Source organism: Mobula birostris, chromosome 5 (assembly GCF_030028105.1).
Source record: "Mobula birostris isolate sMobBir1 chromosome 5, sMobBir1.hap1, whole genome shotgun sequence".
Lineage (NCBI taxonomy): Eukaryota > Metazoa > Chordata > Chondrichthyes > Myliobatiformes > Myliobatidae > Mobula > Mobula birostris.
This window is the reverse complement of record NC_092374.1, coordinates 38,845,035-38,870,462: the sequence shown is the minus strand read 5'-3', so window position 1 is coordinate 38,870,462 and position 25,428 is coordinate 38,845,035. Positions and strand designations below refer to the sequence as shown.

The following is a 25,428-nucleotide window of genomic DNA, read 5'->3' as shown; positions in this document are numbered from 1 at the left end:
TAGATCAAGCAGATACTGAATAAAATACTCCTTATTTTGCTTTTCAGCCAAATTTGGAATAAAATGTAGTTCCCCATTCCATGTTAATGGAACACATTATTATAAATCTGCCTAATTTATTCTGGAATTGTGACTTTAGAAGTATGCCAGACGCTACTATTGATCAATTTCAATTTACCTTGCCAACCTCAGCTGCCATTGGCAAGGGCAATGCGCAGGAGTCAAACTCAACCTGAAAGGAGAAATTAACTGTCATAGTGTGAGGTCATTTCAGTCCAGGTTAAAGCTGCAGAGTTCCCTCAGGACCTCTAACACCTTTAGCTACTTGACCATTCCTTCTCTCTGAGATGGAAAGTGGGGATGTCCACTAATGATTCCACTCCATTCACTCCATTCATGATGTATCATATGATAAAGCAGGCCAATGCATTACACAGTAAAATATGGAAAGTATTCCGTCTCCGGCTGACAGCTGTTATGTTTTGTAACTCCAAAACATAAAACTAATTGAGAGAAAAACCCGGGAAGACCAGGAGAATGTGTATGTTTTGTTTCTTTACTTAAAGCAAAGTGCGCTCTTATGACGTGGTGGCGAACTAATGTATGTCATTCACATACTTTTACATACAACCCAGAATAAATTATTCAAATGAAGGAAGAATACTTAATCAAACAATATCCTATTCAGGTATAAAGATTTAATCACCATGGAGGATTTCTTACTCTGCAATAACATCTTTCCTGACAAGGGGGCTCACTCTACTTGACAGGTGAGACTTGGGGCTGTGAAACTCTTTGGACTCTTTCATCTCCATCTATAGGTAGGCCTCATCTATATCTACTTCGCTGAAGTGTTTCCCCCCTTAAAATAAAGTTTGCAAAGGTTTCTTCTATCCTGGGCAGAGGGCTTTGTTCTACTTTCAGTACTGGGTTGATGGTGACCTTTTGATTCCACTTATGAAATCTAAAATGTTCTGCAATCAACAATGGTTTTGGTTCTAAAAGGTCCTGCATTACTTTCACAATATCAGCAAAGATCATTTTAGCTGGTTTGGTTGGAACAGTTAAACCTCTAAACAAACTGTATGCCTTTAAATCCAATGCACTTAGCTTGCTTTTTATTGGCTATTTCACTTGCTTCAAAATACAGCTCAAATTGCTCAGCGTACAATACCCAGTTATCTCTCATGCAATTGAATGTGTCTATCGTTCCGACGTAGCCAGCCATTTCACTTTTTTTAAATTTATGATTATTAACACCTGGTATTCATGTGCTGCAACTGCATATTTTTTAAAACTTGAATATCTCGCTGCACATTTTTTCCCCCTGAACATCTCGCTATGCTTCACAGATAGGTAGGCAACTCGGGTTCATTTAAAACTTCCTCATCACCATGATTATGTTTTGTAGTTCCAAAACATTAAAATAATTGAAAGAAAAACACCGGAAGATCAGGAGAACGTGTGCGTTTCACTCCTTCACTTTAAGCGAGACGTGCATTTATGCCTTGGTGGTGTAATGTCTTTGTAGGTCAAATATGCTGGCAGAATATAGTACTAATGGTAAGACTCTTGGCAGTGTGGAGGATCAGAGGGTTCTTGGAGTCCAAGTCCATAGGACGCTGAAAGCTGCTACGCAGGTTGACTGTGTGGTTAAGAAGGTATACTGTGTATTGGCCTTCATCAACCGTGGGATTGTGTTCAAGAGCCGAGAGGTAATGTTGTAACTGTATAGGACTCTGGTCAGACCCCACTTGTAGTACTATGCTTAGTTCTGGTCACCTCACTACAGGAAGGATGTGGAAACCATAGAAAGGGTGCAGAGGAGATTTACAAGAATGTTGCCTGGATTGGGGAGCATGCCTTATGAGAATAGGTTGAGTGAACTTGGCCTTTTCTCCTTGGAGTGATGTAGGATGAAAGATGACCTGATAGAGGTGTATAAGATGATGAGAGGCATTGATCATGTGGATAGTCGGAGGCTTTTTCCCAGGACTGAAATAGCTAACACAAGAGGACATAGTTTTAAGGTGCTTGGAAGAAGGTACAGAGGAGATGTCAGGGCTAAGTTTTTGATGCAGAGAGTGGTGAGTGTATGGAATGGGCTGCCAGCAACGGTGCTGGAGGTAAATACAATAGGGTCTTTTAAGAAGCTCCTGGATAGGTACATGTAGCTTAGAAAAATATAGGGTTATGGGTAACCCAAAGTAATTTCTAAAAGTACATGTTCGGCACAGCATTGTGAGTCGAAGGGCCTGTATTGTGCTGTAGGGTTTCTATGTTTCTATGTAATGATATATGCCATTCAGGTACTTTTATATATAACCCATAATTAATTATTTAAATGCTAAATCAAACAATATATTTACAATATTATTCAATTATTACTGAAATATTAAATACACAACAATGATGGATGCAACAGGCAAGATTTGTGCTAAGCAATAGTGATCCATCTCAATAATAAAGAATTAAGTCATATTCCCTCAACAATATTATTATTATAGCCTTATTATTACCAAAGCAACCAAACCCCTGTCTTCAGCATTATGAGCAATGCTGCAGACCAGAAAATGGAGGTACATTAATTCACTTTGTTAAGCTAGTGACTCATTTTGTAACAGCACAAACTTTCCACCAGCTACTAAAGATGTCAGAAGTGTGGTGGAGTATTCATCACTTGTCTGGATGAATTCAGATCTAACAACTTTTTAAAGGTTCAACATCGTCAGGTATAAGCAAATCACTTATCTAGCTCTCCGAGATCAATGCAAATCTTCACTCTTTCCATCACAGGCAAACCACATCAATGAATATAATGAAATGCATTACAGCAAGTTGTCGAGAATTTTTCAACAGCATCTCCCAGTCAAAGGATCGGGGAAACATAAGCATGAACTCTTCTCCAAGTCACAGCCTATTGACTCAAAACCTCCTTCTCAAGGCCACATGGGGATAGGCACTACAGCACGGCTCACAATAGTTCAATGATTAAAAATGTACTTGAGTGGTGACAGGAGTGAAGCACCAGAAGACCCCTGTCATCCATGGAGCATGTCTAGCATGCGGCGACGTCTATGGCAAAGAACAGAATGAGTGGCTTAAAACTGACTGTTCTCGGAACACAGAGCCGCTTGCATTCCCACACGTATTACCATCACTCCAGACATTCCATCGTTCTCCTCGGCAACTGTCTGAAAGTGAGCTAGACTGATGTCATATTTGACCCTGAGATGTGTTTCAGGCCACACATATTGCATCACTACAGCAGCCTGCTTCCACGATCAGAATATTGCTTGACTCCGCCTTCACCTCAGCTCATTAAATTGCTGGGTCCCTCGCTAGCATTGTTGTTACCTCGTCATGTCTAGAAGTAGCAAAGTTTCCAGCTCTCTCCTGACCCAGTCTTTTGCATTGCATCCTCGATAAATTTGAGTTCAATCATAACTGCCCTAGTGGGTACTGACTCACATTGGCTTCCAAATAAGAACAACCCAGATTTAAAAATCTCACCCTTTTTTTGCAGCTACCTTTGTGACATCACTGCTCCTAATTGCTATGAAAGCTCAATTGTTACGTTACTGGCTAGTGATCCGAGAAGTCTGAACTGATGATTTGAGGATGTGAGTTCAAACCCCCTGAAGGTTGCTGGGACACGAAGTTCAGTCAAGTTAATTTATCTAAAAAAAACAGTAACAGAGACCATAAAATCAACGGACTGCTATATAAATCTGTCTAGTTCACTTGGTTTCTTACCTGGTTCTGGTTTAGGTGTGATTCAAGGCCCAAAATAGTATAGTTACCTCTGAATGGACCAACATGACAGTCAACTAGGATGGGCACCAAATGCTATTCTTACCAACAGCGCCCACAATTTGTAAATGAATATAAAGAAAAACTCTTCCACTGCTACAAACATCAGGGATCATTGTTTCATTACTGGCATTTCGAAAGTACCTAAATTTAATTATTCCACCACTGGCAGTATGCCTCCAGCTAAGGCCTTGAGCTTTGCTTCTCTCCCTAAATATCTTTTCCACTTTATTAGTCACAATTTAAAACCTATAGGTATAAGCTTTATTTATTTATTTATTACATTTATTTTGAAGTGCGGCACAGTCCCAGGCCCTTTCAGATCAACACTCCCCCACAGTCCAATCACACCCATGTGATGGATTAACCTGCTAACCTATACGCCTTTGCAGAGTGGGAGGAAACCAGAGCACCTGGAGGAAATCCACATGGTGGAAAGAACATACAAGCTCCTTATAGATAGCAGCGGGGAATTGACTCCAGGTCACCACGAGGCCCTTTAAGTTGGAGGTGACCATTCAAAACTGAGGTGCGTAGGAGCCCCTCACAGAGGGTGGTGAATCTCTCGAATTCTCTGTGCACGAGTACTGTGATGAACATATCACCTCTGTCCCAGGATACTGACGGACTTTTACCGCTGTACCATCGAGAGCATACTCACCAACTGCATCTCAGTGTGGCATGGCAATTGTCCTGTATCGGACCGCAAAGCACTCCAGCGTGTGGTGAAAACTGCCCAGCAGATTATCGGCACCCAATTGCCCACCATTGAGAACATCTATCATAAACGCTGCCTGGGCAAGGCGGAAAGCATTATCAGGGATGCATCTCACCTTAACCATGGACTTTTTACTCTCCTCCCATCTGATAGGCACCACCAGCCTCTGCTCCCACACCAGTAGGCACAGGAAGAGCTTCTTCCCTGAGGCTGTGACCCTGCTGAACTCTCATCACAGTGCTAAGTAGTATTGCATCCGTATTGTACTGTCTCAGTACTTTTATATTTGTGTGCTGTTGCACTTTTTTTTATTTGCAGTTATTTTGTAAATAACACTATTCTTTGCATTTCTGCTCAGATGGTAAATGCATTTCATTGGCTTTGTATCTGTACTCGGCACAATGACAATAAAGTTGAATCTAATCTAATCTAATATTACTGGGGTCCAAGAGACTGCAGGAGCCAGAATCTTGAACAAAAATCAATATGCTGGAGGATCTCAACATGCCAGGCAGCATCTGTGGAGGCAACAGGCTGGTCAATGCTTCAGGTAGTGACCGTGAATCAGGACTGACAGTGTAGAGCAGAGGTTCCCAACGTAGGGTCCATGGACTGCTGAGTTAATGGTAGGGGTCCGTGGCACAAAAAGGGTTGGGAACCCCTACTCTAGAGGGAAGGCAGCCAATATAAAGAGATTAGAGGGTGGTGTGACATGGAGTTTGGTAGGTAAGGAATGAATCAGGTGAGATATGGGGATGATGGGTAAGTGGAGCCAGATCGGGGAGGGTAGAGTTTAGAGACAGAGGCTGGTGGGTGATAGGTGGAAACAGATAAAGGGAAAAATGAGGCATTCGGAGCCAGGAGGATAGGGGTGGGTGGTAGGGTACAGACAAAGGCTAGAAGATGATGAGTAACAAGATAAAGGAGAGATAATGGAGAGATGGAACAAGGCAAGGGTAGGAGGGAATAACAAGGATAAATTCAAGAAGGAGAAACTTAGGTGGATATGTATGTGGGTGATGACCAGATGGAACCAGGTGGAGGACTGGAAACTATGAACAAAGGGAGAGAGAACCTAGAGGACAGCTCGAGTGGGAAAGAGACAAACCAGGAGTGTGGTTACCTGAAATTGTGAAGTTCAATGTTCTTAATATTGTTTGTAGTCTACCCAGGTCGAGTATGAGGTAGTAAGGATATTCAAAGAGAAAGTGGATGCATTTTTGAAAGATTGGTGAGCTAAGAGGAAATTAATTCACTCATCTTTCAAAAAGAAGAGCAAAAACCATATTGAATTACAGGGTCAGATTGAGGGGCTGAATGGCCAATTCCTTTTTTTAGTAACACACATCAAAGTTGCTGGTGAATGCGACTTTTTTTAGTAGATCTTTGGCCAAGTATTTGGTCATCTGCCTTAATCTATCCTTTGAGAGTCATTTTCAGATTTTCTTTGCTAACACTCCTTTTAAGTGCAATAGGATGTGTTTTCTACATAAAAATAAAATGTTGGTAAAATAAGGATAACGGTTACTAAGATAACAACAGAGAGAAAAAAGTACTTAGTTGTGTTGCGCCAGCTACTGCTTGCATTAGACTAGAGGGAAGATAGACTGAGATTTCTAATCACACAATACAAACCCTTTTAATTATCAAATTCTCATCAAGGTAGAACATAATTGCTTAAGTTAAACAAAGCACCATTAAAAAGAGAACAAAGATGAAAAGACCAAATAATTATGCAACAATTTCCTCAGAAAATTTGCAATTAAACGGTGCTAGCTAAATGAGTCATTTCAGACAATATGGAAGAAATGTCAATACAATTTAATGTCTCTGATTTCACATTGTGAAAAAAAGTTACTTTTACTAAAATGTTACATTCAAGCAGTTAGAAAAAGGAAACACTCACAGTAAATTTTGCAATGACATTTTTTTTGTATACACACACATTTACTTTTGTTGGTGCAGACATTATTCATCTTTAATCACACTCATTCAGACAGGTGTCAGCTCTGTTGAAAAGGCCTTTATGCAATTACATTGGAAATAGAAGAGTACGCTTTGTAATGTGTTGCTATGGTGATGAGTGTACAAAATAGGAAGAACCTTCTTGTCTTATGCCAACTTTATGTGTGCACTCTGCTGTGAATTGCATTCTCTTCAAACCATGCCGTGTTTTTGCAAATATGCGATAGGCAAACGGCAAGCAGAATTACCACATCAATTCAAAAAGCAGGACCCCAGAAAGTTCCCTGTAGAGTCTGAGGCCCAGCATGTCTTCAATGCCTTCTCTTAGCTATTATTCAATGAGCAATAGCTTTCATGAAATGTAACTAAAAATAGCTGATATTCCTGCCCCGGTGATTGAAAAGATGCATAACATTTTTTTTACATTGGCGGCATTGGTCAGACCTTGAAAGTTGTTTTTTTTTTCATTTTTAATTGATTCACAAGGGAATAGGCATTTGCATTTGCCTAGATATTTAAACAATAACATACATCTAAACACTAGCCATCTATACTGCACTACCACTTTACTTCACAAGCAGAACATCTACATTACCTCATCGCCTAATAACAATATCCACTTTACTTACTGCACCATCCACTATTTTTCCCATCTTCCCCTGGAAGCTGTGACTCAGGTCACTAAGTATAAGATGGTTTCCCAGTCTGTGGCCACAAACACCTATTATTCACGTCATGTAATGTATCATGACTTGACACCACCCAGTGACCACAGTTAAACCCGCCAGCAGGGATTGCTGGCCAATGACTACTTTGAGAACCTAGGGTGATTGTTCATTCCCTTGCCGCTCCCCACCCCCCTGCCCCGCCCTGATGGTAGAAGGCTGCTTTGACCCTTCCATTCCCTCTCTTCTCTTCCCACCCCCTAAAACAAACGAACTCCATACATGCCAGAAATCTAAACTAAAATTCCTATTGTTTGTACGGCTCAGTTCCCAAAATGGGCAGTGAACTTCCAACGGATGGAAACCATCACTCACGTAAAATTTATATGCAGTGTGCACAATCTCAAAAAAAAAGCTCCATTTTTGATGATGTAGCAACGCATATATTAGGCTTCCAAATTTCAGTGCTTATGTGGGTTGACCATTTCCACACATATTTGTGTGTTACCTAAATTGCCCTCAAGTGATCAACTGACACTTATGCTTTGATCTCACTGGCCTGATATTGGAACACATAAATAACAAGAACGGATGATGCTTTAAAAAAATGGACTTGAAAGTCTGATTAAATAATTTCATGTTGACGGGGTTGCACTGCATTCCACTGTGCTCTATTTTTAGACATGTGTTGACCTGTTTATTTTAAATGGATTAGCATCTGCCTAAAAGTAATACATGCAGGAATGCAGTATAGCATGTTAATCCTTCATTTGCAAAGAGCGCCAATCAGAATCAATGCCCTACAATCTATAATATCTGAATGCTCCCGTCTGAAGCTTGCTTCTCTCCCTTTCATCTGTCTTCCTACTATACAGCAGGAAAGGTTGCTGACTGGTGAATCACAATGAAAACTATAGTTCCAAGCATTTTTGTTCATTAATTGAAGAAGTCACATAGGCTGGATTAACTAGAGGAAGAAAAACATGTTCAGAGATTGATTAGCAAGCATTAAACAATGCCTACACCACAGCACTGGAAATACTGAGTGAAATGTGGCCATATGCTAGAATGTACAACATGCAACCTGTTGAGCTGTAGGCTTGAGAAAGCGACCTCACTGCTTTCTTCCAGTGCTGGTGTAACTTAACGACTAGGTTCTGGTCCCTTCCCATTTCCGATTGGAAAAGTCCCCACTCCTTCATTGCAGGTTTGCACGTTTCGCCTAACATGAGAATGGGTATGGGTTTAAAGTGTGTGATCTGCTCTTCCCAACATCCCCATTTCTGCTAAACAAGTGTGCAAATAGTCCTCAACGGACCCTCCTTAATACAGAGCAGACATTTATGAATACTTGTTCATTTCAATGTGCAAATCATCATTGAACAATAAATATTCTTTAATCATTAAAAAAAACATAAATAACAGATTTATATAAAAGCCATTTTCTGACCCTCAGGTCAATTTTTCTCCTCCCTCTGTTAATAAAGATTGATCTTTAATGATTAAGTTGTATTTTGGCAGCTGACCTCCTTCTCCACCTCTCCACAGTCTGCAGGGTTTTCCTGCCCTGACAACATGGACTCTCAAAGCAGAGTTGTAACTGCCACAAGACAGAGCCATCAACATTGTCCATCACGCTGGCCCCAGCAGCAAAAATTTAGTGAAGTACGTCTAAATCGCCTCTCCCCAAATCTGTACTTCTTATAATCTCCCCTCTCCCTCATGGTTGGCACTGGCATTTCAAATGTCCTGCTACCTGATTTAAAATATTACGTACAAATGTTCAAGGTCAATAAAAACAGAGAACAGTGTGGCTGCATGGTGATAAGTTATACTTCATGGAGGAGCCAATTAATGCCACTTATGATTCATTAGCAATTGTCATTGGTGATCGTTGCTCAGAAATAGGCTCACAATCACAACATATGGATGTATATGAAAAAAATTGTTCTCTTCGTATCACTGTAAGTACGTTATATGCAGACTGCAAAAGCCAAGTCATTTTAGCTTAGTTAAAAAAAGCTTTAAGTTGAGTTTCTTCACAGTTTAAAAAATTCTTCATGTCAGGAATCGTGGAAACTGTTCTGTTCAAAAAGAAAAAAAAAACAAGTTAAGTTATAAATCTTGTACTAATATTACAATATCAATTCACCCAAATTCAATTACACAACATTCCGTGCAAACCAAAGTAGTGACCTGTAATTTTGTTTCATTAAGTTATTACTCTCAATGCCAATTTCTATTGGTGTTTCTTGCTTTAAATATGGATGGACCTATATGGTTAATATGGCTATAATATATCAGATCACTGCATTGTGTTCCATTCCTGTGTCTCTCTTTGTCCTTGCCACCAAAGCACAATCATCTTCCATCATTGTACTGAACTAGGTCAGGTACATTTTCATCAAACTGAATAATGCTGAATTCATTTTCAAAGCAATCCTTGTGCAGTCTGATTATGGTAATAGTCGAGGTTTTAAAAAATAAAATAAATAATATATTACTAGTAGCTTATTCAATAATCCTGAATGTATAGTTGTGCACATCTCAAGGAATTTTATATAAGAATAGCACAAGCAATAAAAGAAATAAGCACTGTATTCATTTTAAAAGGGGATTTTTTTCTGTGGCAAACTCATTTACTTTCTGTAGATCAATGGAAGTAAGGCAAATGCCACAGAAATGCTCCATTATGATTAGCTTCTGCAATTACCTTGGTGCCCCACAGGACAATGAACACTATTTGTTATCATAAGGGCATCAAAGGTTAGGGGGGATGGCAGGAGAATGGGATTGAGAGAGATAATAAGTCAGCCATGATGGAATGGCAGAGCAGAGTCTATGGGCCGAATGGCCTAATTCTGTTCTTATGTCTCATGGTCTTATGGACATTTGTGAGTGTTGGCCATTAAATACAAAAGATGAGACACTGAAATGTAGTTGTTGAGGGATTTTCCATCTCCATACCATCCTCTCAGAAATGTATTGGTTAAACATTTCTGCATCACTTTAGCTAACAGAACCCTTTCTTACTTTAGTAGCTCAACATACAATGGATAACTAAACTGTAATCTGTTTAATAATGTTTACAAACAAAACACCATTTTAAATTAAAATGCTGATTGCAAATGTAATTAAATGTTCACCCCGTTGGGAATAAACAGTTTATTTTTGGAGTTTGGAAGCAGTGTCCACTTGGGTGTTTCAGTGCTGAGGCTCCAGAATTGTTCAGTCTGCATCAATGATGTGGATGTGGGGAAAATACAGAGAGGGAGACATGGTCAGGCAAAGTTAAATGCAATGACATGGTGTTACAGATATAATATAGGGACTATGAGTCACCCGGCTTGGGAGAAACATTAGAGGTCAGAGGGTTTCATTTTAACGCTGTGAGGTTGAAATGTATTGGTTTCAGGCAGACACAAATCACTGATAATATGCAGGCTCAGTAAGTGATCAGAAATGGCTCATTGTCCTTCATTGCAAGGGGAAACTTTCTTTTGTTTGGAGCAGAAGAGCTGCTGCCTCACGAGCCTAGTGCTGTTTGTTGCTCGTTGCACATACTTACTCTGTGCGTTTCTCCTGGTGTTCCAGCTTCCTCTACAACCCCAAGATCAGTGTGTTGATAAATGACCGCTGTAAATTGCCCCTGATGTGTAGGTAAGTATCTGAGAGGAACTTACGGGAATGTAGGGAAAATGAGATCAGAGTATTAGTGTAAGTGGATACTCAATAGCTGGCGCAGACACATTGGAGAGGACATTCTGTTTCTATGTTGTGTGAATCTATAATGGTGACTTTGAAATATATGCACAATTAACTGTTTCACATATTTGTTACAATCGGCTGCCTTTGCCTGAAATGAACATACTTAAACAACAATGGTAAACCAATGTAAGGGAAAAAGTTTTTACCTCAAGAGTACAGAAGACTTTAAGATCCAGGACAATAGCATCATTTAGCATAAAACTCAATAAGAGAACCTCTGCAGTGACTATTTTAGCAAAGTGTCAAAAAAGCACTGTTCTACTATAAAGAACATTTAAATTTTATCTACAAGGCAAAACTGTTTATTTAAATATAACTTAGTAACGTTACAAATGCAGACTTGTTTCAGAACATGTGCTGTTTCAACCTTGAACTGTAACCAATGGGATCCCTAATGTTCTAGGACATTTGGTGGGTGAATGGCAGCTATTTTTCCAGTAAGGTTCACTCGGGTAATAACAGGAAACACGCATCTTTTAATCATGGTTGTCTAAATCTCCATTTGCTATTTTCTCCTCTACACCCCCAACTCTCACCAGCACCAAGGATAATTGATAGTTAATATTACTTTAAAATTAGCCATTTACTGATCCCCTCTACCTCAGTCTGTCATTAAAAACCTGTCAGCATGCCGTTTCCAGAAAGAACTAGGTCGTAAAATCAGGAATGGAGGATTAATATCTTATTAACCTTCTAAGGTTCTGCCTGCTCCAGCCAATGAAAAGAATACTGCAAATTTGATGCAGGAAATGTTATGCTTTTTATGGCTTCATCATTGTTTCTCTTCATAACTCACTGGCTGCCAGCCAACTTCATGACAGGACATTACCCTGAGAGTAAGTAAATCACTACAGAATGGTTGGTTCTGAGATTAACTTAAACCATTTGTTTATAATGCACAGCATAATCCAGCTTGTTTTCTCAGGATTACCTAAACTCACAGTGATGCCATTTCTAGTATAAATCACCAGTTATTTTGTTTTCAAATTATATCACTCTTGTCATAGCATTTGCAAATTGAAAATTCTGGTACTCAAGCACAAAGATACGTATTGTGCGTATACTTTCTTCTACCCTGCAGTTCTGACAGAGGGTCTTGGACCAGAAACATTAACTCTGTTTCTCTTTCCACTGATCTGCTGAGTGTTTCCAGTACTTTCCGGTTTTTTTTTAAATTTCAGATTTCAAGCAGCTGTAGGGTTTTTTTGTGTATAAAGTCACATATGCTGGAATGTGAATTGCCATTACCCCTGAATGCTTACAGTCCAGAAATGACAAGGATCGTATAGGTCATGTCTTAACCTGGGATTGGTGTTAGGCAGGAACTAAGGAGAGCTACCAAGCATCCTTGATTCAACAGTGAGTACAACTGCTGTAAAACGTCTAAACTTCAGAAAAAAAGAGCAGGAATAGGCCATTCATCCCATTGTGCAAGTTCTACCATTCAATATGATGTCTTACTGCAGTACCACATCTAGTACCAAAGGCACTATCAGTACTGAAAGGGTGGCATGGTAGAGAGGAGGGTGGCACAGTAGTGTAGAAGGTGGCATGGTAGAGTAGAGGGTGGCACAGCAGTGTAGAAGGTGGCATGGTAGAGTAGAGGGTGGCACAGCAGTGTAGAAGGTGGCATGGTAGAGTAGAGGGTGGCACAGCAGTGTAGAAGGTGGCATGGTAGAGTAGAGGGTGGCACAGTAGTGTAGAAGGTGGCATGGTAGAGTAGAGGGTGGCACAGCAGTGTAGAAGGTGGCATGGTAGAGTAGAGGGTGGCACAGCAGTGTAGAAGGTGGCATGGTAGAGTAGAGGGTGGCACAGCAGTGTAGAAGGTGGCATGGTAGAGTAGAGGGTGGCACAGCAGTGTAGAAGGTGGCATGGTGGTTGGTGTAACACCTCACAGCACCTGCAATTGCAGCTGAATTCTTACTATAAGGAGTTTGTCCATTCTCCCCGTGACAGCATGGGTTTTGTCTGGGTCCCCGGTTTCTCCCACATTCCAAAGGCATACAGGTTAGGGTTAGGCTGGGAGCAGCCCTCAAATTTCACCATGCTCCTGAGGGCAACAGAGGCATGGCGGCCCTTGCAGGCTGCCCCCAGCACAATCCTTGGACTGTGTTGGTCATTGACGCAAATGACGCACTTGAATGTAGGTTTCGATGTACAGGCAGACGTGTAGCTAAGGCTGATCTTTCGAACTAACTCCGTATCCCTCCATTTCCCTTAAAGGCCAGAGGGAATACCAATCAGACGGTGGATTGCAGAGGAGTATCAGGCATCCGGAGACCACTATCGAGGGCTGGAGAAGAGTCACCCTCACTCAGGTTCATCCTAACACAATGGTTTCCTAAAGCCAACTTTCCTAAAGAACAGAGAAGACCCAAACTTCCCTTAGGGAGGGGAAATTTTGATATTTTGACTCTTCTTAGCCACAACAGGATAAAGAAAGAAAAAAGAAGTAACATATTTCTTTGGCCTCTTATGACTGTGCCTGCTCCACCCACTAAGTTGGAAGGCAGGAGAAGTACAAATGCTTCCCAGTCTACCCCCCTGGTTAAAATAGTGGTTAGGTCCAATGACAGCATCATCTATAAAAGAAAGCCCCATCATTTAGGCCTCCATCTCAAATGCTTAGGCAGGTTAAACCTGAAGCCTGTGGAACTGGTGGGGAATGTTGGTGGTTGAGTCTCACAAGAAGTTTTCATGGTTGACACACCTTGACAGGCAGGTTGTAAACCTTTCTATCTTCTTCTGTAAAGTTACTCTTTATACAGGTTAGCATTTTAAACTATGCACTGGTTTGTGAGAGCCTGAATTTTCTAAATGAGGAGCATTGTCTGAAATATCCCCTGCAGTTATTTCAATGGGATTGCCACTTTGCAGCGGGGTTTCTATCTAAAATCAGTCAGAGATGAGCAACACACGCACACACAAAGTGCTAGAGAGGAACTCAGCAGGTCAGGCAGCATCTATGGAGAAGAATAAAGAGTCGATATCTCTGGCCAAGGACTGGAAAGGAAGAGAGGAGAAGCCAGAATAAGAAGGTTGGGGGTGGGGGAGAACCACATGAACTTTCTTACAGAGGACACTGGATTTGAACTCTGAACTCCTATGCTGCTAATGGTGTTGCACTAACCTCCAAAGAGCCAATATTAAGACCAAATTAATTATCTAAACAGACCTTTTCAAAAAAACGCATTTTTTGATTACAGATTAGATGTTCATCTTTGGATGGTACTCAACCAAGACAATATATATCTTTGTTGAAGAATCTGTCCAGAAGTCTAGGCCTGAAGGCCAGAGCCCCAAGACTATGAACGTCCACGAGTCCGCTGGGGAAGTTGAAAGCCCAATGGTTGCGAATCCACAGACCTGCGAGAGGCTGGTGGCGGAAGACAGCCTGTCCTGTGGTTAGAGGACTGTGTACGTGTGTGGGTGAGAGGAAGGAATGGGGCCGGTTTTGCTGCTGTTGCTCTGTCGGTTGGTATGTTGTGTTCTGTGTGGTTCTGCCCAGCATGGTGGGCAAGCTCTGTTGCCACTGGAATGTGCAGTGACATTTGGCGGGCAGCTCTCAGCACGTTCCTGAGAGTATTGGTTGTTAATGCAAATGAAGTATTTCGCTGTATAATTGGATATTCCTGTGTAAATAAATCTAAATATAATCTGTTTTTAAACATCATATTGACAGCACAAGGGACATGTAATGTGCCTTGGCTAATAGCTTCCCATACATTTCAGATCTTAGAAATATCTTAGAAAATACAAGAAAGCCCTTTTGCTCATGAAGGAGGCTGATCCCCCTTTGCTGTCGTGAGGGTGCAGAGATCCCACACCCTTTCATCCTGCCCCGAGCTTCCTGAAACACTAAGATTCACTTTGCCCACAGATTCAACTTCAAAAGGACAAATTGGTCAGTGGGACTGCAAACGGAGAGTATGTTCTCGAAAATCCTTTTTCCAGTCACTTAATTCTATTGGTTTAGTTCACTGATTCATTTCTCGGCAATGATTTTAACAACTCCTTACCTGTAAAATATGGAAGGTTCGTGCCCTCTAGGTAGGAAGATGCTTCCATGTGCTAACAAACGCTGTGGGAATTAATGAATATGGAACTGTAGTGATGCTATTCCACGTGTCCAAAGTGGGATCATAGCAGTCCAGTGTTTTACATCTCTGAGTGCCAAAATAGCCCCCAACTACATAGAGTTTATTTCCAGAGGCCACAGCATGGCAGCTCATTCGCTTTGCAGTCACATCGCCAACTTTCGTCCATTGATAGGTCTCGCTGTTAAATCTGTATGCAGAACAGGCAGAGAATTCGGTATCCCCACCCATGATGAAAATCTGGTTTCCCAGGACAGCCGCAGCTGTGTACCTCCAAGGCTGAGGGCAGGTGGCTGGTACAGTCCATCTATTTTCAACTGGGTCGTAACACTGTACTTTCGGCAGCTTATCGTGGCTCACGCTGGTACCACCAAAGGCAAACAGTCTAAGCTTGGCACTGACCACAGCAGCATTGCTGACACCTTCTCGAAGAGGCGCCACCATTGTCCACTTATTGGTCACTGGGTCGTACTGCTCCACCTGCTTGAGGGAAACGGAGGGGGAGGCTGGCTGTCGTCCTGTGGCTGCAGTATGACCACCCACCACATACAGGGAATGTTTCAGCTCAGCAGATCCGTGGCCAAACCTCGCAACCAGCATTGGGGCAGACTTTGACCATTCTTCATGAAGAGTATCATACACCCAAACATCCTTAGAGACTCCGTTTTCTGACCCTCGCCCTCCGGTCACATATACTTTGCAGCCAATTGCACATGCACTGAATTCTTTGCGTGGGCTGGGAATGTCTGCTTTTGGAATGATCTCCTTTGCTTTATGGTCTATTAGATAAACTTTATCGCACATAAAAGTCTGTCCCCCAAGGAGCAACAAGGCATGCCCAGTTTTTCGAGGCCTGGCACAAAGACTGGTCACAACTCCATCGTTCTGTAAAATCTTTAACTTGCAATGTATTGCTTCTTCAATTAACTCCTTACTCTTCAGCTGCCTGGTAATAAGCTCTTCTGTGGCCACGTTCTCCATCAGGTAAACGGCTGGAAGGAGGGCCAGTCGAACAGTCTGCAGCAGTTCGGGCAAACAACAGTGACGCCTGCTCACATCGTACTTCACCCATTTTATGGTGGTCTCATACACAAGCTTCTCGTCCTCTGTCTCCAGCTCTTCGCTTGAGAGAAGCTGCACCAGTGTATCCTTTGGCAGCTGCAGAAAATCTTCGCTCTTGCTGATGGTTGGGAAGTTACTGAGGCACATCCTCCAGGACAGCTCATAAAGTTTAGTGCAATGATGGGCGTCGGAGAGCAGCAGCATTCCCAGACAGTTGGTTGGGTGTAGGTTTTTCTCCAAGAACTCTGCGCAAGCATCACGAATATCTTGGAACTGCAGCATATCACCTGCCTCCAGTAGTGATTCTGCGTTTTCTTCGTTGATAAGGACACGCGACGAGTAAGCATAGTCTAAAAGAAGCTCGAGAACCTCCGGGTGTATGGAGTTATGGAAATTAACTTCGTTGTCCTTGCTCTCGCGTAATCCTCCGCTGAACATGGCCTCAAAGTAGCGGCTGCAGGCAGCCAGCACAGCCCTGTGACAAGGAAAGGTCTTCTCCCCCGCATGAAGGAGGACATCTGTGAAGAGCCTCTGTTGACGCAGAAGATTCAGGTGGGTGAGGACACTGTCAGCATAGGTGGTCTTGTGGAAGAGATAGATATTCATCGAGCCATTGCTGGCTCTTGATTTCCGGTTTTCGTGCATCCTTACTGACATTCTCATCAAGCACTGTGGAGAAAAAAAATTCAGAATTCAAGCTCACTCACAACTTGTGCAGTTCAAAGTCTCCTATCTTAATTTTTGTTGGGAAAAACCCATAATTTTACATTTGCATTTTGTAAAAATGACTTTTGGAAACAGCAACCTAAACTACCACTAAATACCAGCCGCCCATTACAGCCCAAAGGCAAAGAGCTGTTTTACTGTAACCAAATAAGTCAAATTCCAATTCAATTATTTGGAATTCTAAATAGCCAGCGTCATGGAAGATTGCATTCCACAATTTTTATTTTCCTGTCAAAGCCAGAACCCTGTCTTTAACATTCTCAGAGAATGTTATTTCTAAATAATCAATATTTTGAACGTCCAATTCTATTATATTACATTCCAATGTTTTTTTGGTATCTTAATGATTTGCATTTTGAATTATTTATACATTTTGAAGAGAAGAAACCTGTCCTGGTCATTTTATAGAATGCTCCATCTAGTGGTGCATTTTAATAACGATGTAAGGCAATTGAAATCTCCTTATTTTGTAACCTAACGCTAACACTATAATTATATAGTGCTGAATGTTGTCACGAGGATTCCCATATAAAGCAGCAGTGAATATGTAATTTGTGCATTATATCTATTTGACTGTACACACAGCAACACAATTATAGATGTTACCCTTCTACTCTTCAGAGAGATCATATTAACAGTGAACAATATTGATGAGGAGAGACCTGTCACTGGTGGTACTGGTGGGAGCAATTAGAGGTGATAAATTGATAGTATTTGCACAGGAGTATTGTACATTACAGTATATTAAAGAGGGATGTTTTCTCTGTTACGTGATGACAGCATTGGCAGATAAAGCCAGTTGAAACATAACTGAAATTAACAGGTACTTAATATTGTTATATTATATAAATGACTGCCTGTGTATAAAATGCTTCCCTAACCTTTCTAGAGATAAGCTATGTCTTTAATAGATACTTGTATGTAATCAGCTTAAGTTTGTTAGCATGAAGTTCCTTACTGGGACTGAAGGTGTGGGTGTAAGTCTTGTTGCTGCATTATTACATATAAATTAGCCTAACACAACAGTAGAACAGTAGTAAAGATCTACCAATGATTGGAATAAAGCAAGCATTGTTTCATAATTCAAGAAAAAACTAAAGATTCCAAGGTACTGATTAGAATATCTTTAGATTCTCTAGCCAAAACAGTGCCCTCACCAAACATAAATTCACTAAATCATTCACTTTACATTTATATGTGGTGCATTGCATCATATAAAATAACTCTTAAAACTGCCAACAAAAAAAAATTGCTTTCAGATTTTAATTTTTCCATTTATCACATTATATACAAACTAATTTTCCTTTAAGACATCTGGTCAAAAGAGAGCTAAAACTGTACTCTTATCATTTTTTTTACTCTAAGCGCTACTGGTGTCCATACAAATGCACATTTCACACAGCAATTTTCTGGAATAGTTCAAACCTGCTTGCTTAAATAATTAGATAAATTTATTTTAAATTTGACTCTCTAGTAAAACAGTCATACATCTTTTGTTCTAAAATCAAATTGCAAAATAGTAAATGAAAGTCGGTGTAGACAGTACCACCAAAATGCCTAATAAAGCCCAAGTCAGTTGCAGAACATAACTAACATAAGTTTATCTACAAATAAACAAATGAAACTGGAACTGTTTCCAATTACCAATGCATTTTTTTTTAGAACATTCGATGTTCCATAAAACCTCCAAGTAAAAATTAGCTTGCATGCCAAGGACACCTTTTGAAATCACAGATAAAAACTGTAACTGCAATAAAGATGCATATTGCCCTCATGCCGCACAACCTTGAAGTCCAGTAGCATTAAGCAAAGCCAATAACTAGAAAACCAACTACTACCTGGAGTGTAGGAACCCACTGCCCACTTGTCTCATTTGAAACTGCATATGGCCTCCACAACCACACCATTTGCACCGGTGATGCTGAAGCTCAAATTGCTAGCCCCATCACCTACAGCTTTAGTTCATGTACCCAAGGTGACTTTGATATAGACCATTCTGTTTATTAGCACCGTGGCGCTCACACCTTATTATCATCGTCACTGGACTGCCACTGCATATTGATTGATGCTTGGGACAGGACAAACTCGATAATTTGCTGACTATTTAACTCGCACAAAGAGGCAGTGTCCTTTTTAAAAAAAGTCCATGTGTTTACCCTTTGTTTTAATTTGCTCTTGAAAGAAAGGTTTTGTTATCTGCGGCAGTCTGCTCTGTAGTGTGATAAATCTGACTGCATCCCACCCATACAAAATAAAGCGCGAACAAAGGGTTATAACTCTATAGAATAAACACAGAGTTGTGCTGTATGGTAAAGAGACCTTTAGGCCCAACACGTCCGTGCTGACCACTGCTAGCCCGGTTTGCCTGCTAAAGTACAGCTGCTGTGTGATGTACCTGCCCAAGTAGCTTTTGAATGTTATAAATGCACCTCCCTACAGCTTCCTCTACCAGCTCCTTCCATGTACACAACACTCTCCTCCCACACAAACTGCCTGACGCTGGAAGAGTTTCCCAGTACGTTTTGTTCATCCCCACAAATACCTGACATGGGTTTATGTGTGACGGTGGCGAAATACTGGAAGGGAATTACTCGCCTGTTCCTTTAAATCATATAGAACCCCGTTATTTTGTTGAATGGCTCGGGGCACGCAGCGTGGGCAGGTGTACCAGCCCACTAACCGCCCCAGTTACCCGCTCTACCGCCACTGAAAAGCGCGGTATTTCCAAACAAAAGTGAGACCCGATGACATTAGACCGCGCTCCTTCTGGCAGGGCTTTACTCCTCGAACGATCACTTTGAAGTGAATAAGCATAACCGTCGCTGTTAGTTTTTAACTGTACCTTAGAGCGCCAGCTCCTAGAGCTGAAGGCAACCAGCCGTGCGATTTATCGGCCCTTCTTGTGTAAAAGACCAGTGCCTCTGTAATCTGCAGTCTTGGCACAAGTCAAAGAAACGCCCGGGTCTCGTTGTCAGTTGAGAGTCATTCTTTTCATCTACGGAAGTGGTGATTCCTCAAACCTAACCTAACATTGGCCGCTAACCAGCAGAACTATCCGGAGTGATCATTTACACGTGTGAAGTAGTACGTTTCCACTTTGAATAGCATGTATTTCAACTCTGCCGCATGTTGAAAAGAATTCCTCGAAATTAGGTGCATGTTTGGAAGAAGCATTAGTTACTGGGTTTTGAAAAAAAAACATAAAGAATACATCTAGTGGAAAGCCAGCAAGAATAACGTAATCTCGATAGGTAGCGAGGCTCGAAAAAGAAATCGGCAATCGAGACTCTATCCCAGAGATTTCATTGTCACGGCCGATTAAAATCTCACTCAAGTCCATGAGTGGGGGTCAATTTTCCCATTATTACCGAGTCAACCACCTCCCTGACACAAGGTAACATATATATATATATAGAAATCACACATCTCAGCCATCTACGCTATTGTTCATTTCAGTCCCTCAGTTCCACTCACTGTCTTGCTACTGTATTGATCGGGACACTTTCTAAACAGGAGCCGAGAAAGTGCGCGGCGGTTTGGTTCAACCGCTAACGGTTTTCCGCATGGTCTGACGGCACAGATAGACCGCTTGGAACTTACTCCCAGTCTCCCTTTCGTCCAGCGGCTAAGAGATAGAGCGATGTCCGGTACTCTCAGCACATCGTGGCAAAGCGAAACGGGATTCGAATACACAAAGGCACCCGAGTTTGAAATTGATAATTGTGAATTACTCTTTCACTGTACCACTAAATTCAAATATTTGATAAATTGAGCTCAGTACTTTCAAATTCGGCTTGTCCGCCCAGTTCTACTCACATTGCAAACAAATCGATTCACAAAGGGTCAAAGAATAAAGTTTGTTTAAGTTTTTCAGCGTGCGTCCTTTCGCCGGCTCCCGCGTTGAAAGATGGTAGAATACAAACAGCTGCTGACTTCTCCGTCGAGGCAAACAGCGTCGCCTTTCAAAGGCAGGGAGCAAATGGGCAGCCTAACACAGGCCACAGAAAGAGCCAGAACAGACAGAGAGAGGGAGGGAGGGAGCGTGGGCTGCGGTTAGTTACCCTCGGCCATCAGCAGCGGAGCGAAGTTATGTGTCTGCTGTGGCGTGTGACCACAGCCCGCGTGTACAGCAGGCAGCCAGTACAACGAGGCAGTGACACACCGCACACTGACCCGCTCTGTCATCCAAGTGCCAGCTAGCCAACTACAATTTCTCCCCACAGTTCCACACACTCTCGTTTCAGCCCGATCCCCTTCCCCTGCCCAACACCGTTACCCACAATGTTATCCTGGCCCCACGTTGTAACCCTACCAACTGACCCACGATCTCACACCAGCATAACAGAGTGAACCCTGTTTCGTATTGTTACCCGTTCAACTCAACGTTGACCCCTGACTTCACCGCGACACCTACCCCACTCTGCTCAACTAGGTGGCAACTGCTTCCACGCCATTCCTGAGCCGCTATACCAGCCCCTAGGTCATCCTTTGCCCGAAACTCCAGATCCATTCTTCCCCCACCTCCCCTCTGTCCCCCAGCTCCGCACAATAATTGCCCCCTCCCACCTCACACTCTGACTCCGACCAAGAACTGTGGCCTCCGCTGCTCTCTGTGCCCGAAACTCATCCGTGCTCTACACCAGCCCCGGATGCTTATCACGACACTGACCGCACCGTGACTCCAGCCCATTCCGTGAGCCTAGCCACACAGTGACGCCAGCCGACATCGGGCCCCTAGCCCGGACAGTGACCCCAGTCCGGAAAGGTTCGCGCGGTGACTCTTGCCACTACATTGCGACTCTAGCCCATTCTGTGCTTGTGCTGCAGATAGTGACTCCTGCCACGGCCCATTCTCTATCCCTCGCCCGCACTGTAACTCCCTCCCTCCCTGTAACCGCACAATGACAGCATGGTTCCCTGTTGCTGTTCGCGGTGACTGCTGTCCCGCGCTGCCTCTGACAGCAATGTGACTTTTGTCCCGCACCAATTCCCGGTCCTCAGCTCCCCAACTCCTGCCTGGTGGAACACCAGCCAGTCCCGCTTGGGAACAACCGGCACTGCAATGTTGCACATCTCGATGCGCCCATCAACGCTGCCCGCTGCAACGTCAAATAAAAGGTGGACTTACCGAAACTTGTCAGCAGTTGATCAGGCGGGAGAAAGCATGGTGCGGGCTATTGCAGGGTCTGGGCTCGCCTGAGTTCGGGCAGTGGTGTCTCTGGGTTAGGCAGTCCCGTTCAACCAGGAACTCAGTTGGACGCAGAGTGACTGTTCAAAGAGAGCGATTCACATCAGTGAGCGAATGTCACCCTCTGCAGTTAGTGTGGGCACGACACATGGCGCTTGGTACCCAGGTGACCTAGAACAAGCAGCGCACTGTTCGGTGACTGAGCGGAGGGCGATCTGATCACAATGACACCTCGCCACAGCCCATTTATACCCGTGCCTTCTCCTCCACACACAACAAAGTGGCAGCGACTGTGAGTGCAGCCGAGCCGCTGAAACGGAGCGACGCTCTGCCTTCCGGGCAACTTGCTGCAGCTACTGTTGCTTGGGCGCGATTTCTCTGCCTTTATAAGCGAGCCGTTTAGCTCTGGACTACAATTATAGCAAATTCCCGGCCCGGAGCCAGAACAGGAAACGTCTTGAGGACCAGAGCTACTATTAGGGAGCTGAGGCGCAGTCTTCTCATAGGGTGCTTTTGCGAAACGTTGAATGCTCCCTTGTTATCTCTTTTTTTTTCCTTTCACAGAAAATGCTGACAGTGAACAGTCTGTAAGGAAAGCATCTGTTGTATTCGCCCACCAGAGAGTTATGCTGACAGGGCTCATCCCCAAGCTTTTACCATTTTAATTTGTGCTTGGGTTTAATTTTTAAATAAAACTTTCCCTCTCACCCACAATAGGCTTATCTTTATCACTGTAACACGCTGCACACCCTCAGACACTGTGCACAATCGTCGGCTACATTTCTTCAGGACCAGATGTTTCTGTTCACTGTTGTTGCAGAGATACGTATGGGCTGCTAAAGTCAACGCTTCCGTGCCCATATCAGTCAATGCGAAAATATCATTTTGATATGACTGTTTTTTATTTCAAAAGAAAACTTTATTCATAACTATATATAATGAAATAATTGGTTAACAAACGATTTTTTCTATATCACTAACAGATATAGTTTATACACGAACAAAACTATGATCACAGTCAAATAATGTAATTCCTCTTTAAGCAATTTGTGCAAATTACAGTAGGTATCCGAATCTTTGATTGTTCGATATGAGTCGGTACGAACCAGAATGTGAGTACTGTACTTGTCAGTGTGATCGTGTTGGGCGTGCTTACCAGACTCAAGTCTGAATCTTGGTTTATACTCCCGGTTTTATTGATAAATTCACCATTCTGAATATTCAATTTCTCGTGCCCATTGTCGTACATTCTCTAACTCTGATATTTCTGCATATGTTCCAAAGGCGATTTCTTTCGACCTGAATCACAGCTTTCCTCTCTACACCACATGTTAACTCTCTCATTTTTTTTATATCTATTGTCTAGACTCTAGAAGACAGACATCCCGCAAGTGATTTTATTGCAGGTTCTTTCCAATGCTTTTTCTGAAAAGTGAAGGATTCTTTTCAACCAGTCGCAATAATCTCAGCTTCATTAAATATAAGGATTGGGTTTATACTCTGAATGCAAAGGGCGATTCAATGTACATTACCTTGGATTTCTAAATCACCAAGCAACTTTGACAACTACATTTAAATCAAGAACTTATTAGCAGGAGGACCAAGAGAATTTAAAACCATAGTTACTATTTTGTACACATATTAATTCATAACCTGTGTAGACTCAATGGCTCAATGGGCAGAATGGCCTCCTCCTTTGCCACGATAATTCTATGATTCCATGAGATGTACTGGTTCAAAACAACATCTTGGAAGACAACTGCTGGAGATGGTGGTAGAGGCAGATACACTTGGGACATTTTAAGAGACTCTTAGATAGGCAAATGAATGAAAGGAAAATGGAGGGCTGTGTGGGAGGGAAGGGTTAGATAGATCTTGGAGAACTGTACGTTAAAAGGTCAGCACAACATTGTGGGCTGAAAGGCCTGTACTGTGCTGTACTGTTCTAATCATTCAGTAGCTCTGTCAGCTTCAATGGAATTCAAATGGAATTTTCTAGCAATTACATCACATGCTCAAGAGGTTGAGTTGGGGTGAAGGTAGTTACTGATGGAGATACACAAAAACATGAGGGGCATAGATCGGGTAGATGGTAGGAAACTTTTACCATGTCAGAGGCATCTAAAGCTAAGAGGACAAAGGATTAGTGGAAGGGACAAGACATTTAGAAAATTTATGAAGTGGAGCTTTTGCCCAGAGGGTAATTGGAATCTGAAATGTACTGGCTAGGAAGGTGCTGGAGGTAGGCACTCTGACAACATTTAAAGAACTATCTAGGTAGGCACTTAAACCGCCATAGAAGGCATACAGACCAAGTACTGTTAAGTGAGATGGGTATGGCGAGGTATTTAATAATCCACAGGGAGGGCCAAAACTCCAGTTTCTGTGCTGTATGACACTATGACTATTATTAGATTAACTTAGATTGCAGGTACATCATTGTAGACTACATCATACTAAAACAAATCATTCAGAATTATATTGTCTTGCATGGATCTCAGTCACGCCTAAGTGTGTCCTAGAAATGATCACATGAAAGAATGGAATTAAACTACACTAAGGACGTCAGATATCCATTAATTTCTACTCCTTTACCTAGAAATGGGAAAATTTAGCCAAGGATTGTAAGCTAAAAAATGCCCTTTCTTCTACCTATAGTAAGAAATCAGGATCAGTTTTGTAAAAATATTCTGTGAAGTGGTTGAATAATTTACATGCAATCATTCCTTAGAATGAATCATAATTGTTTAATATCAGTATAATTAAATATTATCAAATTACATATGATGTAGCAAAATGTTAGTTCATTGCTTCTCTGAAATGTCTTCCAGAAAGTAGGGCAGGCAAAGCTTAAGATAAACTAAACAGTTAAATAAAACTGAAACTATTCATCTTCTTCCTCAGATTCAAGGAAACTTGATTTTAATCCAGTTCTGAACCAGCTGATGAGTCATATGTAGGGTTCTCAAATTCTGCCAGAGGTGGTGCTTGGTGAGCTTGAAGGGAGATATTTTTTGTTTGTGGTTCATACATTCCTTCCACTGGAGCTAGGTAGCCTCCAACTGATGGCATGAACATTGATTTCTCTAACTTACAGCAATTTCTCCACTCTTCCTTCCCTTTCTCCCATGGTCCGTTCTCCTCTTCATTAAGATTCCTTCTGCATCAGCCTATTACCTTTTCTGTCACAATGGCAGGGCTTTGGGAGCAAGGATGGACCCAAATGCAAGACACATCTTGTGAGGTTACTTAGATTTAGTTTATTGTTCGATACCAGGAGAGCAAGGCAGGAGCAGGAAATAGCGAACTGGACAAGGCCTCAGGACCACAATTAGGCTGGGACCAAGGGTCTGGGCTTGGACTCTGAATCGGCTCCCAGAACTAGAGGAGACATGAAGAGGCTAGGGTATGGACTCCGAGCCAGAG

At 42.1% G+C, this 25,428-nt stretch overlaps 1 protein-coding gene across 3 annotated transcripts; it reads right to left on the bottom strand.

The window, feature by feature from the left end:
* Positions 1–7,384: 7,384 nt before the first annotated feature.
* On the bottom strand, positions 7,385–22,350 carry enc1 (ectodermal-neural cortex 1). Of its 3 annotated transcripts, none has more exons than XM_072257917.1 (3): positions 21,943–22,350; positions 14,949–16,757; positions 7,385–9,245 (listed from the first exon to the last, which is right to left on the bottom strand). In XM_072257917.1, the coding sequence occupies exon 2, from the start codon at positions 16,749–16,751 to the stop codon at positions 14,976–14,978; it is 1,776 nt and encodes a 591-aa protein (XP_072114018.1). In that variant the 5' UTR covers positions 16,752–16,757; positions 21,943–22,350; the 3' UTR covers positions 7,385–9,245; positions 14,949–14,975. The 3 variants fall into 3 exon arrangements, with proteins under 3 accessions (XP_072114018.1, XP_072114020.1, XP_072114019.1); XM_072257919.1 differs by lacking the exon at positions 21,943–22,350 and adding an exon at positions 20,631–21,315; XM_072257918.1 differs by lacking the exon at positions 21,943–22,350 and adding an exon at positions 19,657–20,614.
* Between the last annotated feature and the right edge of the window lie 3,078 nt (positions 22,351–25,428).